At 34.3% G+C, this 17,202-nt stretch overlaps 1 protein-coding gene across 1 annotated transcript in view; it reads left to right on the top strand.

Annotated features, from left to right (window-relative positions):
- The window catches only part of LOC120203873 (protein TSS-like), a 36,914-nt gene extending 22,362 nt beyond the window's left edge, over positions 1-14,552 (top strand). Inside the window, exons 18-24 of the mRNA XM_039204030.1 lie at positions 623-756; positions 918-1,101; positions 1,204-1,335; positions 1,459-1,571; positions 1,658-1,739; positions 2,321-3,938; positions 14,542-14,552. Of these exons, the coding sequence (XP_039059961.1) occupies positions 623-756; positions 918-1,101; positions 1,204-1,335; positions 1,459-1,571; positions 1,658-1,739; positions 2,321-3,925 (2,250 nt within the window). The 3' untranslated portion in view covers positions 3,926-3,938; positions 14,542-14,552. The remainder of the gene's footprint in view (positions 1-622; positions 757-917; positions 1,102-1,203; positions 1,336-1,458; positions 1,572-1,657; positions 1,740-2,320; positions 3,939-14,541) is intronic.
- Positions 14,553-17,202: the final 2,650 nt, after the last annotated feature.

The raw sequence follows: 17,202 nt of genomic DNA, 5'->3' as shown, positions 1-17,202 counted from the left end.
GCTTATGTGGCTTTCCATCGAATTAATTAACCAGGTCATCACGATTGAGTTGTTGAGTTACCATGTAGCATAAGTAGGGTCTGTGATAGTCGACTGAGGAATTTCTCCATTGATATACCCTAATTTCCCACGGCCTCGAATAACCATTAGTATTGATTGAGACCACTGTAGAAATTTTTTCCATCTAAACGGTGGTTGGTGATTATAAGGGAGGAGCTCATGTCACCAAGAGGGATTGGTTGATTTATGATTTGGGTAACATGTGAGGTTTCAGATTCGGAAAGATTTTCTGGTTGTTCTACCATAAGAAGAAAATAACACAAGGACAATTTCTAGAGAGGAATAGCAGATTAGGATCGAAAGAGTCCTGTAGCTCTGATGCCATGAACAAATATGAGAAATGAATTTCTTACTTTATTGCTCTAACAATAACTTACAATTTATAAGGAAGAAATAGTCTAAGTTAGGAAATGATTACTAAGATAGGGAATTAGATTAGTGACTATTTACATAAAGCAAACTCCTATAAATAAGGAAAACAAAAAAGATTATGTCCCTTGATTCTAGGGATTCCAACGGAGAATATTTATAATCTAAATTGTTTCTTTTTCTTCTTGTTTAGGCAGCTATATATCAACTGAAAGCTTTGGATATTAATGAGAGGGAACTTGGTCTTGACCATCCAGATACGATGAAAAGCTATGGGGATCTTTCTGTATTCTATTATCGGCTCCAACACATGGAAATGGCTTTGAAGTGAGTTTGTGATTTTTTGTGGTTTAATTGCATTTAATTAGCTAAAATCGCACTGCTAAGAGTGATACCCTTTTATTGCTTCATGATGGTTCACTTTTGTGGAGCTTGTGTTTATTTTCTTTCCATTTAAGCTCTTGACAAGCTTAATACATTTTTGGCAGATATGTAAACCGCGCTTTATTCCTTCTTCATTTTACTTGCGGACTGTCTCACCCTAACACTGCTGCGACGTATATAAATGTGGCTATGATGGAAGAAGGCATGGGAAATGTTCATGTCGCTCTCCGATACCTACATGAAGCTCTTAAGTGCAATCAGAGACTACTAGGAGCAGATCATATACAGGTCTCTCTCTCGTAATTGCTGTTTCTTCATCTGTCAATGGAATCATATTTATTTAATGTACTTCCTATCTGGATCATTTTATTATATTTCCTCCCATGACAGACCGCTGCAAGTTATCATGCTATTGCCATTGCTCTTTCATTGATGGAAGCTTATTCTTTAAGTGTGCAACATGAGCAAACTACACTCAAGATACTTCAAGCAAAACTTGGACCAGATGATCTTCGTACGCAGGTAAACACATCAGTCATGACAGTCAATACAACTTAGCTGGGAAATTATAAATAAAAAAGTGAAGCATTATTTACCGGCTGGTTATATTATTAAATTTTTTATGAACTGGTTTTCCTTTTACAGGATGCTGCAGCCTGGCTTGAATACTTTGAATCAAAGGCTCTAGAACAGCAAGAAGCAGCACGAACTGGAACTCCGAAGCCTGATGCATCGATTGCAAGCAAAGGTCATCTTAGGTATTAATATGGTACATCCAAATTACTAGTTATTCAATTATATTATCATTTGTTGCAGCATCAAAACCTATGGCCATTTGTTACAGTGTAACAGATCTCCTCAATTACATCAGTCCTGATCAATATTCTAAAGGAAGCGATGTGCAGAGGAAGCAGCGGCGTTCCAAGGTACTTATTGCTTGTGATCATGCTTCTCATAGAACTTTAAAAACAATCACTATATCACCTATGATTTTATTTCAGATTATGTAATGTGATACTCCACTTATAACAAAACAAAGCACAATTTCCCTATTTTACTCTGACTTGGTGTGAGTGCCGAATACTGGTATATATCCAACAGAGCTATGTTCAGTTTTTTCCCTTACCTAAGTCAAACATGGGTACTTAAAAAAACAAGAGTTGGAGTAACATTAGCTATTTCTAACCCAAAAATATGGGCCCTTGTAACAAATTTGATCAGATCATCGTTTTTAAAAAATCACCAAAAGCTAAGAACAAACTGGTTAGCTTAAGAATTCTTTAATGGCCATCAAAACTTTGTTCACTGAAGATTAGTTTGTTTTGAAGTTTTAAAGAATTTTCTTGTTCGAATCTCTCGTATTAGCATATCCTTCTAATTTGTCTCACTTGCTTGTCTTTATGTTCCATGTTGAAACATTCACTAGTTCTATGGATACAAATTTTCTTCTCATAGTTCTTTTAGCTGCTCGTCATTTAATTTCGACATTTTTTAGACAACTTGGCAGGTGTTACAGGTTAATGATAAAGCCCATAATGCGCATCAGAACTTAGAAACAGATAGTGCTGTGTTTGATGATGTATCGGAGAAAACTATAGCCACTGCAGATATCAATGAAATAGATACAGTGATTTCTATCCATCCCAAAGAACCAGAAGAAACCGTCAATCTTAGTAGAGTTGAGCAAACTATTACAACTGAAGTTGTTGAAGATACAACTTCAGATGAGGGGTGGCAAGAAGCCAATTCAAAAGGTCGGTTAGGAAATGCCAATGGAAAGAAGTACGGAAGGAAGAAACCTGTTCTTGCAAAGCTAAAGGTGAACAGTTATGAGTTTTCAAATGGTAGAGAGAGTAGCAATAGGCGAGAAATTATTTCACCTGCAGGAAAAACCGTCCCGAAGAACATCACAAAGGAAATGCTGCCGGTTAAGCAATCAAAGCCTTCCAGCTCGAATCCTGGAGGGAATTCAATTAGTTTACAAGCTTCTGTTTCCAGAGGTTTCTCCCCTTCAGCCAATCTTAGTGCCATTGCTTCAAAATCGCTGTCCTACAAAGAAGTAGCTGCGGCACCTCCAGGTACAGTTCTAAAGCCGTTGCCGGAGAAGGTAGAAGAACAAACTGAGGGGAAAAAAGCACAGCCAATGTGCACTGCCCCAGAAGAGACAGAAATTGTGGAGGATGGGAACAACATCTATATTGATGATGTAGCGAATGATGATGGTGAAACCGAAAGAACTCATGATAGTGAAAGCCAATCAGAAGAAACTTCTCCTGAACTTGATAAGGTTTCTTCTTGTAGTCGGGAAAAGCCTTTAGAAGCAAAGGGGAGTAAGCTATCGGCATCAGCTGAACCATTCAATCCCGGAGCAATCTATCACCCGATAAACTCAGTTGCTGTTGCATGTGTTTATGATGTAACAGCCAGTCAAGGCATGCTTTCCGAGCCTGTTGTACCTCCAGTTGCTGCTCGAGTTCCTTGTGGACCAAGGTCGCCATTGTTTTACAGAAACAGCCATTCTTACAGCATGAAACCTGGCTTTCTGAGATACCAAACTCCTATTTTGGAACAAAATGGATTCGGTTCTCTGAAAGTTATGAACCCTCATGCACCCGAGTTTGTTCCAAGTAAAAGTTGGCAAACGACTGGAACTGGTGATTCAAGTGTCTCAGAAGAAGTTATGAACACAGAAGTGAAGGAAGTTGACAAGTCCAGTAGGGAAGTTAAATATTCTAACCCGAAAAAGAGCAGTACAGAGGAGAAATCTGAGCTCGCGAGGCAGATTTTACTTAGCTTCATCGTCCGATCAGCCAAGCAGAACATGGAGGGTGCAAGTGAACCAGCTGTTAGTGACAAAAGGCTCAACCGTTCGGAAAACACTTTGGATGCAGTTAAGAATGATACAGCAATAATAAAAATTGTTTATGGGAATGAAGGAAAGGACTTGGATTCTCAATCCAATAGCAATGAAGAACTGAAACCATATAAAAAGAAACTGGGAGACAACGAAGACTTTACAGTCGTAACAAAACGGAGAAGAAACCAGCAACAACTCACAAATGGAGTAACCGAGCTATACAATCAGCAATCCATCTGTGCTTCTGTGAGATGAAGGAATAACGTAAGTGAGAAGTGTCATCATGTTCCATTTCCAGTTTTATTTTTATTATATTAACAAAGCAGAAATGGTTGAGAGAAATGTAGTGAAAACTGAGTCTTTAGTTCCAACTTAATATTGAGAACAGTTTGGCATTCTGCTAATAATCTCTGTAAATTGATTCTCTTGTTTAGAGATTTTGTTTGATCAATAAAAAGGCCAATTGGTAATTTTCATATTTCTTTGATCTTGCGATTGTAGTTAAGGGTGAGCTAAATTCAATTTGAAAAAAATCGGTTATTTTACTCGATTCAAAAAATTTCTAATTCGAGTTGAGTTATAAAATATATCTCGAACAACTCAAATTTTTTAATAATTAGTTGATTGATTTTTAAGTTTAAGTTAAATCCCTCAACTCTGCATGATATCTGTATATCATAAATGAAATATATATATATATATTACATATAATTATAGAATATCACTTAAATTGGAATCAAATAGTATCATAATATTATAAATGTGGGATGCATCTTGTTACACAATGTAAAAAGTGGATCCTAACCCTATAAGAGATAGAATCCTATTACATAATGTAAAACTCTTTTAGTTTTACACAGTTTAGGACCGTTGGATTATTGAAAATATATGGCTGAGAATAACAGAATGACTTGAAAAAATTATAAAATAGAACTTGTCAACTCGAATTACTCAAAAAAAGTTTACTCGACTAGATCAAATACTCACCCCGAATAATTATTTCTCCCTTTTTCTTTCTTCAACCCAGAAAACATTATTGATGTGGATGATAATGCAATTTCAGTTTAAATTAATTTTGCAGGACTAAATATAAAACAAATATGATGATATTAAAAACATTTTAATAAATTATAAAATATAAAAAAATATAGAAGTTAATTTTGGTTTATATTAATTTTTAAGGGATTAAATATAAAAATATTACAATATTTAAAATATTAGACTAAATTAAAGAATATAAAACAAAACCATGAGTCAAATTTTATTAAAATTAATTTGTAAAGGACTGAATACAATATAAATATTATACTAATTATAAAATATTGAATAAAAATAATGGTCAATTTTGATTTATATAATTTTTAGAGACTGGATTAAACAAGAAATTATAATAAATAATAAATAAAATTAGGGGTTAATTTTAATTTAAATGAATTTTTATAGAAACAAAGTATAAATTATTAAATAAGAATGGAGGTTAATTTTAGTTTAAATTAATTTTGAAGGGACTGAATACAACAACAACAAAACCCTATTCCCATGTGTAATAGGGTAAGGGGGAGGTAGGGTAGTAGGCTGCCCCTAACGCCAGGGTTGAGAGCAGCTTCCGTGGATGACCTCCGGCAGTCAGCAAATTAAAGATAAAGATAAAATGCAATGCATGTATAAATAAAAAAATAAATGCATAGTTGAACAATCTTCATATGCAGTCCTCATATGCACGTTTGTAATGGGAAATAATCATTGTAAATAAATCCCTGCATTAAAATATCTGCATATAGAAAGAAACGTAAGACCCGACTAAATTTAAAAAGAGGGAACCTGAAGAGAAGGATACACAATAGTTAACGGTAGCAAGCTACGAGAAGGAATAAAGTCTAATGGGTTAAAAACCTAAACTAAGGCAACACTACTCCGCTGCCCTAGTTCTAAGCCTTCATAAATTCTAATGACAGAAACGTATACAAAGTATAAGTCATGGAAATTATTACAAAGGCATTAAAAAGAAGACAAAGATGTTACACCCTATGTCTATGACCCGCACTACTCGGCTACCCTGGTCTTAAGTCTCCATACTTTCCTATCAGAGGTCATGTCCTCGGTAATGGCTAAATCCTTCAAATCAGCTCTCAAGCAGTCTTCCCACTTACGCCTTGGTCTTCATCTCCTTCTGGCACCGTCAACTGTAATCGACTCTACCCTCCTGACCGCATCCGACGGTTGTCGCCTAAGAACATGCCCAAACCACTATAGTATTCCATCCCTTAATTTTTTGGATACATCCTTCAATATAATTATTAAAATATTAAACTAAATTAAAAAAATACTAAATAAAAATATGAAACTATAACACCCATTTCCTGTATACGTTTCTATACACAAGTCACAGATGTCACATGACTTTTTAAAAACATTTCCTTATTTGCAAACCCATAAAATTTTGTTTCTATAAATAAAACATTTTAATATAATAATAATAAAACATTCGTTAATTTCCAATATGTAAAATAGTCTTAAAGTTATAACATATTAAATGTTACAATCATCATAATTCAAATACATTCTAGAGCATTTTCATAAGTCTATTACATACCATCTAATTATCAAAAGTAGACATAGTTGTCATACAATTACTGATGAGCCGACCCTTGATTGACGATGTCAACTACACTCCTTACTCCGTTCGTACTAATACCTACGCGTGAAATCAACACACGCTAAGTAATCACTTAGTGAGATATAATAATAATGAGGTGAATTTAAAACATAAGTATATCATAACTATCAAAATATGAATTGAATATTTCGACTCATTATAAATTACGTGGTTTTGCACACATAGTGCAGATACAATAATTCACAAACTCAGGTTGCACACATAGTGTCGATATGGTAATTCACAAACTCACTATGAATTACGAGGGTTGCACACATAGTGCCGATACAGAAATTCACAAAATCATTATGAATTACGTGAGTTGCACACATAGTGCCAATACGGTAATTCACAAACTCATTATGGATTACGTGGGTTGCACACATAGTGTCGATATGGTAATTCACAAACTCATTATGAATTACGTGGGTTGCACACATAGTGCTGATATGATAATTCACAAACTCATTATGAATTGCGTGGGTTACACACATAGTGCCAATACGGTAATTACAACATATAGATTTAACAAAATGCATCTATGACTATCATAACATAGAAGTACATAATAAATGCACTCACATGGTTTGTCTCACTATTATGCCCAAAATGTAGTCCGATTATTTGGCGACTTTATCATTGCCTTTCTGTTTGATTGACTTAGGAGCTTGATTACGATATTTTCTATGGAGGGCACGGGGACGACGGAAAGAAGAAGGAGAAGAGAACCAAATTTTCAGATTTTTTTTACCATTTTCCCATTTTCAACCTTAATAAATATCCCCAAAAAGAATGAATATTAAATTCATTCCTTTGAAAAGACTTAATTGCCCTTTTATTCTTCCATTCTTGATAATTAGTTTTAAACACAATTTCCTAAATCATTCCTTATACTTTTCAATTTACTCCATTTAACCCACGAAATTTTAAATCCTTTCAATATGGTCTCTGACCCAATATTTGGGTATTACAGAACCAATTTTAGTTCAAATTAATTTTAAGGGATTGAATATAATATAAATATTATTATAATACAAATATTATAATAAATTATAAATTATTAAATAAAAATAGGGGTTAATCTTAGTTTAAATAAAATTTTCAAGGATTGAAGAATCAAATAAAAATATTATAATAAATTTTAAAACAGTAAACTATATTAAGAGTTAATTTTGATTTAGGGTTTTGTTTCACTTTGTTTCCATGAAAAATGAATCATAATTTTTAAAGAACATATATTGGAAAGTATTTTTAGTGAATGATGTTTAATTTATTTTTTTTATTTGGTAATTTTCACTTGAAAATATTTTTTGAAATTTATTTTTCGTAAAACAAACACACATTTTAAATCTTTTTACACACACACACACACACACACACACACACACACACACACACACACACACAGAGTCAATTGTTGATCGTTGATCGTTGTTGACTATTGACCGTTAACCTTTGACAGCTATTGACTTTTTCAAAAACCTCACTCTTGATGTTTTTGGGCATCTTGAGTCTGATTTTGCTGTCTGTTTTGCTAAATTATGACTTGAAATTTCTGAATCGAGTTCGTTAACCTGAAAATACTTACTTTTTTTAGTATTTTTGCTCATTTATTAAGATTTGATATGAAATTGATTTGAGAATATATTTTTATGAAGGTACTTGTGTTTCCCCCTATCGATGTTCGATTAAATCCGATGCTTCCTGTAAGATAAATTCACATGATCCGTGTACTTAGAGAGTTATGTGATCTAGCACCGTCGCTGATCCTAATAGGCAGACACAACATTAGGCTACCTGATCAGACATTTTAGACTGATACAAGTGTGTTTCCTGATGGTGTTACATTACTATTTTGATCTACCTATCTAAAATGTTTTGGAATTCTAATGGTATTAAATATTTTTACTACATGATATCTTATTTTTTTGAATACCATCGATTTGATATCCGATTTACCATAAATTTCTGATATGATATCTTGTTACTGTATTTCTGTATCTGATTTGGAATATATAATGTTTTTATGTTTTAATGAATTAAACTACCTTTTTTGCTCAGATACATATATGCTTATTAATGCCAAGGGTGTTATTGGAGGAAATATCTTAGGCCTAGTCTATGACTTGTAAGACCTTACCGTAGGCTCATTTGCTTTGTGCACATGGTAAGTCATTACCACTGGTCCTTATGCTATATGTATAAGGTCCTTATCGTGCGTATAGGTGGATGTATGGATCATGGGAACTTATATATTCTGGTGTTCAGATAGGGTAGTGTTCATATTTTCAAAACATGTTTGATAAACTAATTTTACTGAAGTATTTTATCTGTATGTTTTTATACACAATAAGGAGCACACTAGAATTTTTAGCTCACTCTTTAATTTTTAACATTTTCAGATAGTACCAGACAGTAAACTAGCAGATTTGGCATCATGAAGACTGATCACTCCTCACTTTTGTACCACTGTATATTTCTATATCCCCATTTTGTTATATTTTGGTGACACGTGTTTTTGCTACTGTTTTGATGTATTTGTATTACCGATGTTTTGTTTTATATATGTTTTATATGATTTTTTCAATATATATGTGTGTGTGTGTGTGTGTGTGTTTACAGTATGAACCTTAATGATGGTTAGTTCAGTATTATATTGTTATATGGATTTCAACTGTGTTTTAAATATGAAAAGAACTTTTGAATACAATATGTGACTGCCTAGATTCGGTCGTAACATCCAGGCCAGGTTTAGGGGGTTAGATTTGGTTGTATAAGAGCTTTTGGTTTTAAAACATTCAGACTGTGGATGAGTCCTAAATACTGTATTTTAAAGATATTTTTTGATATTTTCAAACACCGTGTCACTTTATTTACGAGTTTTAAATATTTTTGAGATTTCTGATGCCAATTTAAATTAGGTTTAAATTCTTCATGTAGAGCCTTTTAGACCTATTAGACGAGTGATACTCGAGGTCGTATGCCAGGTCATGATCGTGGTTGAGGGTGAGTGACTTGACCTTCTGTTTCTATAAATGATCCTATGTTAGCTCGAGATCCTACTGCTCTGTGTGTAGATCCACCTATTTTTATAGATGATCCTATTACACCTGCGAGGGACCCTCCCATTGCTGAGGACAAGGACACTATTTTGGATGAGGATGCTATAAATAGAAATATTTTTCATATGTTTTGGAGAGCCGCTAGAGTTTCTGGTAATATGTTTGCAGTCAAGATTTTGAAGTCTTTAGTGGCTGTTGGAGTAGTCCTATTGTAGGGCATTATTGGTGGACCTCCAACTGATGTTGTGTATTGGTTAGAGGATACTGAGAGGATTATTTATGAGAGGGATATGAGCCCTGAGCAGAAGTTAAAGGGGGCACTAGCCATGCTGAAGAATGAAAGTTTTAGGTGGTGGCGATTGATAACTCTCCAAAAAAGTTATTATTTATAACATTGCTGATCCGTTGCTGTAGTAATCAAAACATCACCAGGTAGTTAGAGAATTTTCTGGAATTAACAACTATATTTAGCTGCTGAAGATAAGGTTGTAATTTAATTTTTAAATAAAAGGAATTTCATAAAAGAAGGAAACTTTTCTATTGGTGGAAAGTTTGACCTTATGAGGCTATAAATATAATATTTTCTTCATCTCTTATAACCCTAATTTTTCGATAGCCTCCTATTTTTCTTTCCTACCGCCAACCATGGCCACCTAAATCCACCGACGGGGAGTGCAGTAGCAGTAAGGGAGCAACGCCGTGTAGCAGCGGTGATAAAGAGGATTCAAGTTTATTTTTTATCATTTGTTGAGAAAGGGAAGTGATGGTTGTTTAGTTGAATTTATTCCATTTTGGATGATATTTTGTTCTTGAACATAAAGTGTTTGATTAAAAGTTTTTGCTATGTTTTATATTTGAACTTAGTTTTCATGTGCCGCTGTACTTATGAGATAATTTTATAGATGAAGTTGTCTTTATGTATATGATTTCTATAATTTTTGGAAATGAATTTTATAGATTTTTCATATTACTTTTTTGAAGCTTTGGAGTTTGTTAAGAGCAACATTTGATAATATATAGAAGTATATACTACCAATTGTCGCACATTGTTATCTGTTTAATTAAATATAATTAATGAAAGTTGATTATTTTTAATTAAATGATGTTAATCTTTATGAGACACATGAATGCACTATCTTGAGTGTATGCTTAGTAGAAATTGCCAAATAGTATCCACATCTATTTAATTCTTGATATATTGCTCTCCTGAATGTTGTATCATTGCATGACTTCCTCATTTTGATTTCATTACCTTATTGTTGGCTCTTTCTTCACTCATTACAACCATATCTCTATTATTCTTTTACATATCTCTTATGTAAACACTTAGCTCTGTATGGTTCCGATATCCGAAGCTTAACAACTTCCACTTTATTACTTTGATACAATAGTGTATGCTTGCACTTTGATGTAGTATTATTATTAACTAAGCATCAAGTTTTTGGCGTCGTTTCTAGGGAGAAAAGGTATCACATTATAGTTGTTTTTCTTTTGTTTTCAATAATTTTTTATTTTCTTTTATAGGTAATCTTAATGTAGCATTGCTGGTACATGACCCATCGTAACAACCGAGGCTTAGAACCTTTTGATCTCGAAATCGATAGAACACTTCGTCAAAGAATACAAAAACAAAGAAATATTACAGATTGAGAAAAATGTTTTATCAGAATTGCAAATCGGGCTGATGGCAATCCTCCAATGGATGGAGCACATGAATGATTAAATCCGCCTATGAGCGATGCTTCGATGCAGTAGCAATTTTGCAATATGGATGACCGCAATCAACAAATTAGAGAATACATTGTGCTAGCCCTAGAAGATATACATCCCAACATTGTACGACCAACAATCCAGGCTGCGAACTTTGAGTTGAAGTCGATGATGTTTTAGATGTTGCAATCCATGAGACAATATAGTGGTTCATTCACTAAAGATTTGAGAGCACACCTTCGATCATTTATGGAGGCGTGTGATTTATTTGTTCAGAAAAGATTTCTTGAGGAAGCCCTGAAGCTGAAGTTGTTTACCTACTTGTTACGGGATAAAGCTAGAGCATGGCTTAACTCGCTACCTTTGGGTGCTATAGCATCCTGGAATGAATTAGTACAAAAATTTCTACTGCGCTTCAATTTGCCCAATATGAACACGAAACTGAGGAATGACCTTACCTTTTTTAATCAACTAGAAGACCATATTTATATGAAGTTTGGGAGCATTTCAAGGAGTTACTGCGAAAGTGTCCAATGCATGAATTCCTTCATTAGATGCAAATGGAGATGTTTTATAACGGGTTGAACATGCATACTCGCATGGTGGTTAATGTTTTTTCTAATGGAGCATTACTGGATAAAACATACAATAAGGCCTATGATATTCTGGAAAGAATATCTAACAATGATTATCAGTACCCCAACATGAGGAGCTTGTTTGGCAGACACAATGCTGCAACAGTGGATGCTGATGCTTTAGGTTCAATGGCTTCACAAGTCACAACATTGACATATATGGTTAAGAAATTGCAGAAACCAGTGGGCATGTATAAGGTAAAAACCGCATCTCATCTCACTTTTGTTTATTGTGGTGATGCACATAACTATGAGGAATGCCCATAAAACCTGGAATTTATATATCATGTGAGGGACTATAATAGAAATGATGATGCATATTCTTATGGGAACAGATAAATGCCAATTTTTGTAACCATCCCAATTTATCATGGAGGAGCCAAAATGTTACAAATCCACAACAGCAGCAGATGTTGCCACAATATTAGCCAGTTGTACAGCTACATCAACATTAGAATTATTAAGGGCAATATTCTAATCAAGCTTCCAACCTAACTTCTCTTGAAGCTTTAATGAAGGTGTATATGAAAAGTTAATCAACATCATTAAGAGCCTTAGAAAATCAAGTTGGATAGCTGTCACATACTATGAGTAATAGGAAGCAAGGAATGTTGCATAGCGACAATGAAAATCCAAAGCCACATGAAAAATCCCATTGTAAGGCAAAAAAGAGTGGACTTCACATTAGAAAGCTTGTTGAGGAGCCTAACAAGAAGGATAATGAGAAGCTAGAACAATAAACCAAATGAAGGGATGTGGATAAAGAAACATCTACTGTAGATGTTGTTTCAAAGAATACATGACAAAGTAGTAACTCTGGGACATTGCCACCAGCAATGCCTACAACATTACCTTATGTAATGTATGTGATGCCACCGCTAATATTGAATCAGCTGAAACCTAAGACCTCCACCACCATTTCCCTAAAGATTTAAGAAAACCAAATAGGACTAGTAGTTCAAAGCATTCATTAATGTGCTTAAACAATTGACAAACAATATTCCCTTGATTGATGCCTTGGAGAAAAATTTGAACTATATTAGGTTCATGAATAAAGTTCTTTCGAAGAAAAGAAGACTTGGGGAATTTGAGACTGTTACACTCATCGAGGGATATAGTGCTATGGTAACAAGTCGATTAGCATCAAAACTCAAAGATCCAGGGAGTTTTACTATTCCTTGTAGCATTGGTGATCAATTTGTAGGTAAGGCTTTATGCAATTTGGGTGCCAGCATTAATCTAATGCCTTTGTCATTTTTTAGGAAATTTGGAAATGGAGAAGCAAGACTCACCACCGTGACTTTACAACTTGCTGATTGTTCCATTGTATATCCGAGTGGCATTGTAGAAAACATGCTTGTCAAAGTGGAAAAATTCATCTTCCCCATCGATTTCATCATATTGGATTTCCAGGTTAATAAGGATGTTCCCATCATTCTTGGTCGACATTTCCTTGCCACTAGGCAAGCCCTTATAGATGTTGAAAATGGAGAACTTACCATACATTTAAATCATGAATATATTACTTTCAATGTCTTAAAAATGTTTCTTATACTGATGATAATGTTGAATGCAATTCCTTTGATATTATTAATGTTTGTGTGAAGGAGTAATGGGATGAGAACATAGAAATTGCTACGATCAATGCTGTGATAATTGAATAGTTAGAGGAAAATGAAAAAGTTGAATAATTTTTATTCAACATTTTAAGTCTTTAGAACTTCTGAATCGACCTATTCAAGCACCAAAACTGTCTATTGAAGAATCTCCACCATTTGAATTAAAGCCTTTGCCCGAGCATTTGAAATATGAATTCCTTGGAGAGGATTAGATTTTACCATCTATTGGTGCAGCAAAGCTCACAACATCACATGAAGATAGACTGATTGATGTTCTACGGTAACATAAAAGGGCAATTACGTGGAGCATTGTTGATATTAAGGGCATTAGTCCAGTGTTCTGTATGAACAAAATATTGTTGGAAGACCATGACATCAGTTCTGTTAAACAATAACGAAGGTTGAATCCGATCATAAAGGAAGTTGTTCGAAAAGAAATCATCAAATGACTAGATGTTGGGATCATATATCCTATTTCTGACAACAATTGGGTAAGCCACGTGCAATGTGTCCCAAAGAAGGGGTATAATCGTAGTCTCCTACACACAAAATTACTGGCTGGAGAATTTGTATGGATTACCGAAAGCTAAACAAAGCCACAAGAAAGGATCATTTTTTGCTGCCATTTATTAACCAAATGCTGGATAGGCTTGCTGGTAAAGCTCTTTATTGTTTTCTTGATGGGTATACCGACTACAATCAGATAGCCATAGCTCTTAAAGACTAAGGGAATACAACCTTTATTTTCCCATATGGTACATTTACAGTTTGAAGAATGCCATTTGGCATGTGAAATGCTACAGTAACATTCCAACGCTGCATGATGGCAATATTCTCCGATATGATTGAAGATTGTTTGGAGATATTTATGGATGATTTCTCTATTTTTGGGCAAGATTTTGATCAATGCCTTGATATTTTGGCCACTATATTGAAGAAATGTGAAGAAACAAATTTGGTTTTGAATTGGGAAAAATGCCATGAAGTGGTAACCAAGGGCATAATGTTGGGGCATCGTATTTCCCAACGCGACATTGAAATAGACAAGGACAAAGTGGAAGTTATTAAAAAGCTTCCCCCTCCTACTAATGTGAAGGCAATAAAGAGTTTTTTTTAGGACAAACGGGCTTTTACCAAGGATTCATCAATGACTCCTCATAAATTGCTAAAGATTTATGCTCATTATTAGAGTAAAATAAGAAGCTCGTGGTGGATGCTTAAGTCCTTAAGTCCTTTGAGACCATTAAATCGAAGCTTGTCAATGCTCCAATTATCATAGCACCATAATGGAGTTTACCTTTTGAATTAATGTGATGCTAGTGACCATGCCATGGGCGCAGTGTTAGGGCAACACAAAGAGAAAATATTCCATGTTATTCATTATTCTAGCCGAACATTGAATGACGCTCAAGTCAAGTACACCACAATTGAAAAAGGCTTACTTTTGATAAATTTTGCCCATAATTGGTTGAAACTTATGTAATTGTTTATACCAATTACTCGACTCTGAATCATTTATATGCCAAAAAAGATGCTAAGACAAGATTGATCTGATGGGTTCTGCTTCTTCAAGAGTTTGACATTAAATTTCATGATAAAAAGTGACTGAAAACCAAGTGGTTGATCATTTGTCCCGAATGGAATCTTGAAGTGAGGTTGGCCCAAGATTGTTGGCCATCAATGCTTTTCCTTGGTATGTGGACTTTGTGAATTATTTAGCTAGTTGTATACTACCACTAGATCTTAATCATCAAGGTTGAAAGAAGATAATACGAGATGTTAGAGCTTAATATTGGGAAGAGCCTTACCTTTCCAAACAATGCAACGATCAAATTCTAAGGAGGTGTGTTCTCAAAAGTGAGTAGCAAAGCGTTTTGCATAATTACCATAATGCACTATATGGAGGGCATTTTTGTGGCATGTGCAAAACAACAAAAATCCTCCAATGTGGCTATTATTAGCCGTCACTATTCAAAGATGCTAATAATTTTGTACATCATTGTGATTATTGCCAACGAATAGGCAATATTTCTCTTTAAAATGAAATGCTAATGCAACCGATATTGGAGATCGAATTATTTGATTTTTGGGCGTTTGGTTTTATGGGACCTTGTCCGTTGTTTTGTGGAAATATTTTTATTCTTGTAGCTGTGGATTATGTGTCCAAGTGGGTTGAAGTTGTAGCATTACCTTCAAGCGGTGCTAAAGCTATTTTGAGATTCCTATACAAAAATATTTTCACACGCTTTGGTACACCTAGAACATTCATCAATGAAGAAGGTTCCCAGTTTGTTAGTAGGCAAGTTGCCAATGCCTTACAACGCTATGGAGTAAAACATCACAATTCCACATCATATCACCCTAAAAAAATGGTCAAGCCAATATCTCAAACCGTGATATAAAACAAATTTTATAGAAGGTTGTAAATCCTTTAAGGAATAATTGGTCTTTACGACTTGATGAAGCTTTATGGGCTTATAGGATAGCTTACAAGACTCATTTGGGTATGTCATCTTATCGCCTTGTATATGGTAAAGGCTGCCACTTACCCCCCCATGGAATTGGAACATAAAGCTATGTGGGCTTTGAAGAAGTTGAACTTTGACCTCGATGCTGCTGGTGAGCAAAGAATGATGGACATCAATGAATTAGAAGAACTTCGAAATGATACATACGAGAGCAACCATATTTACAAGGACAAGAGCAAGAAATGGCAAGATAAACACATTTTACTGTGAGAATTTCTTGATGGAAAGCTTGTCTTGTTATTCAACTCAAGATTGAAGTTTTTTTTGGGGAAAATTGAAGTCTTGTTGGTCTGGTCCTTTTGATATACAAGACGTCTACCCTCATGACATAGTTCTTTTGAAGAATTTAGTGGATGAGAGCATAATCAAAGTTAATGAGCAGCGCTTGAAGCATTATTGCCACCATCAAATCCTACACATTGATTCCATCTCACTAAACGAAATATCTTATCCTTAATTTTCCCCCTTTCTTTCAATAAGTCAATTTTGACATTAGGTTAGTTTTGGTTTTTCATTTTCTTTTCATTTCAATTTTTTTTGCAAGTAACGTTCCCTCATTTATCATCACACCGTTTTTCGTCATGTACTACTCTAACTTCATGTCATCTTTTAAATTCTAGATTGCCATTGCTGTGCAACGTCTTCAAAATCATCAGGGGAGTATTGTTGTCCCCTCTTCCATGTTTTATTTTATTTCCAATTTTTATTATTTTTTGCTTGCATGCATTGAGGGCAATACACATCTTAGGTTTGGGGGGTGTGTTGTTCATTTTTCATGTTCATGTTGCATTGGTGTTACTACATTTAGGATTAAGATGTTACCTTAGTTGTTGCTTTAGTTGATGAAATTTCTAAAACTCTTTTTGATGATGAGAAAATTATGTTGTGAAATGTTAAGGGAATGTGTTAGATTCTTATTGGAGTTAAAATTCACGGAAAATTCTTAACACAATAGATGTATGCTCTCAATACTTAGAGAAATTAAAAATAGTTGAACCCTGCAAATATGACAACATTAGTAAAAACATTGAAATTTTAGAATGCTAGAGGTGCCAAAAACTGGTTCTAATAAAAAAAAGGAAAAATTATGATTTTCCAATCTCTCAAAGGTTCCAATTACTGGCGCTAGCAATGAAATGGAACTACATGAATGCTGAAGGTACCCAACAATGGCTTTAACATTAGACAAGAAAATACTAGAGGTGACTAACACTGGCTCCAATAATGAATAAAGCTAGAAGATGTTGCTACATCATTGGAAGTTTAAATAAGTGAGTAGGATCAATTTTTTCTAATTTAGTGAAGTATTGATTGGATATACC

Source organism: Hibiscus syriacus, unplaced genomic scaffold (assembly GCF_006381635.1).
Source record: "Hibiscus syriacus cultivar Baekdansim isolate YM2019G1 unplaced genomic scaffold, ASM638163v2 tig00000340_pilon, whole genome shotgun sequence".
Classification (NCBI taxonomy): Eukaryota; Viridiplantae; Streptophyta; class Magnoliopsida; order Malvales; family Malvaceae; genus Hibiscus; species Hibiscus syriacus.
This window is presented reverse-complemented; position numbering and strand designations above follow the sequence as displayed.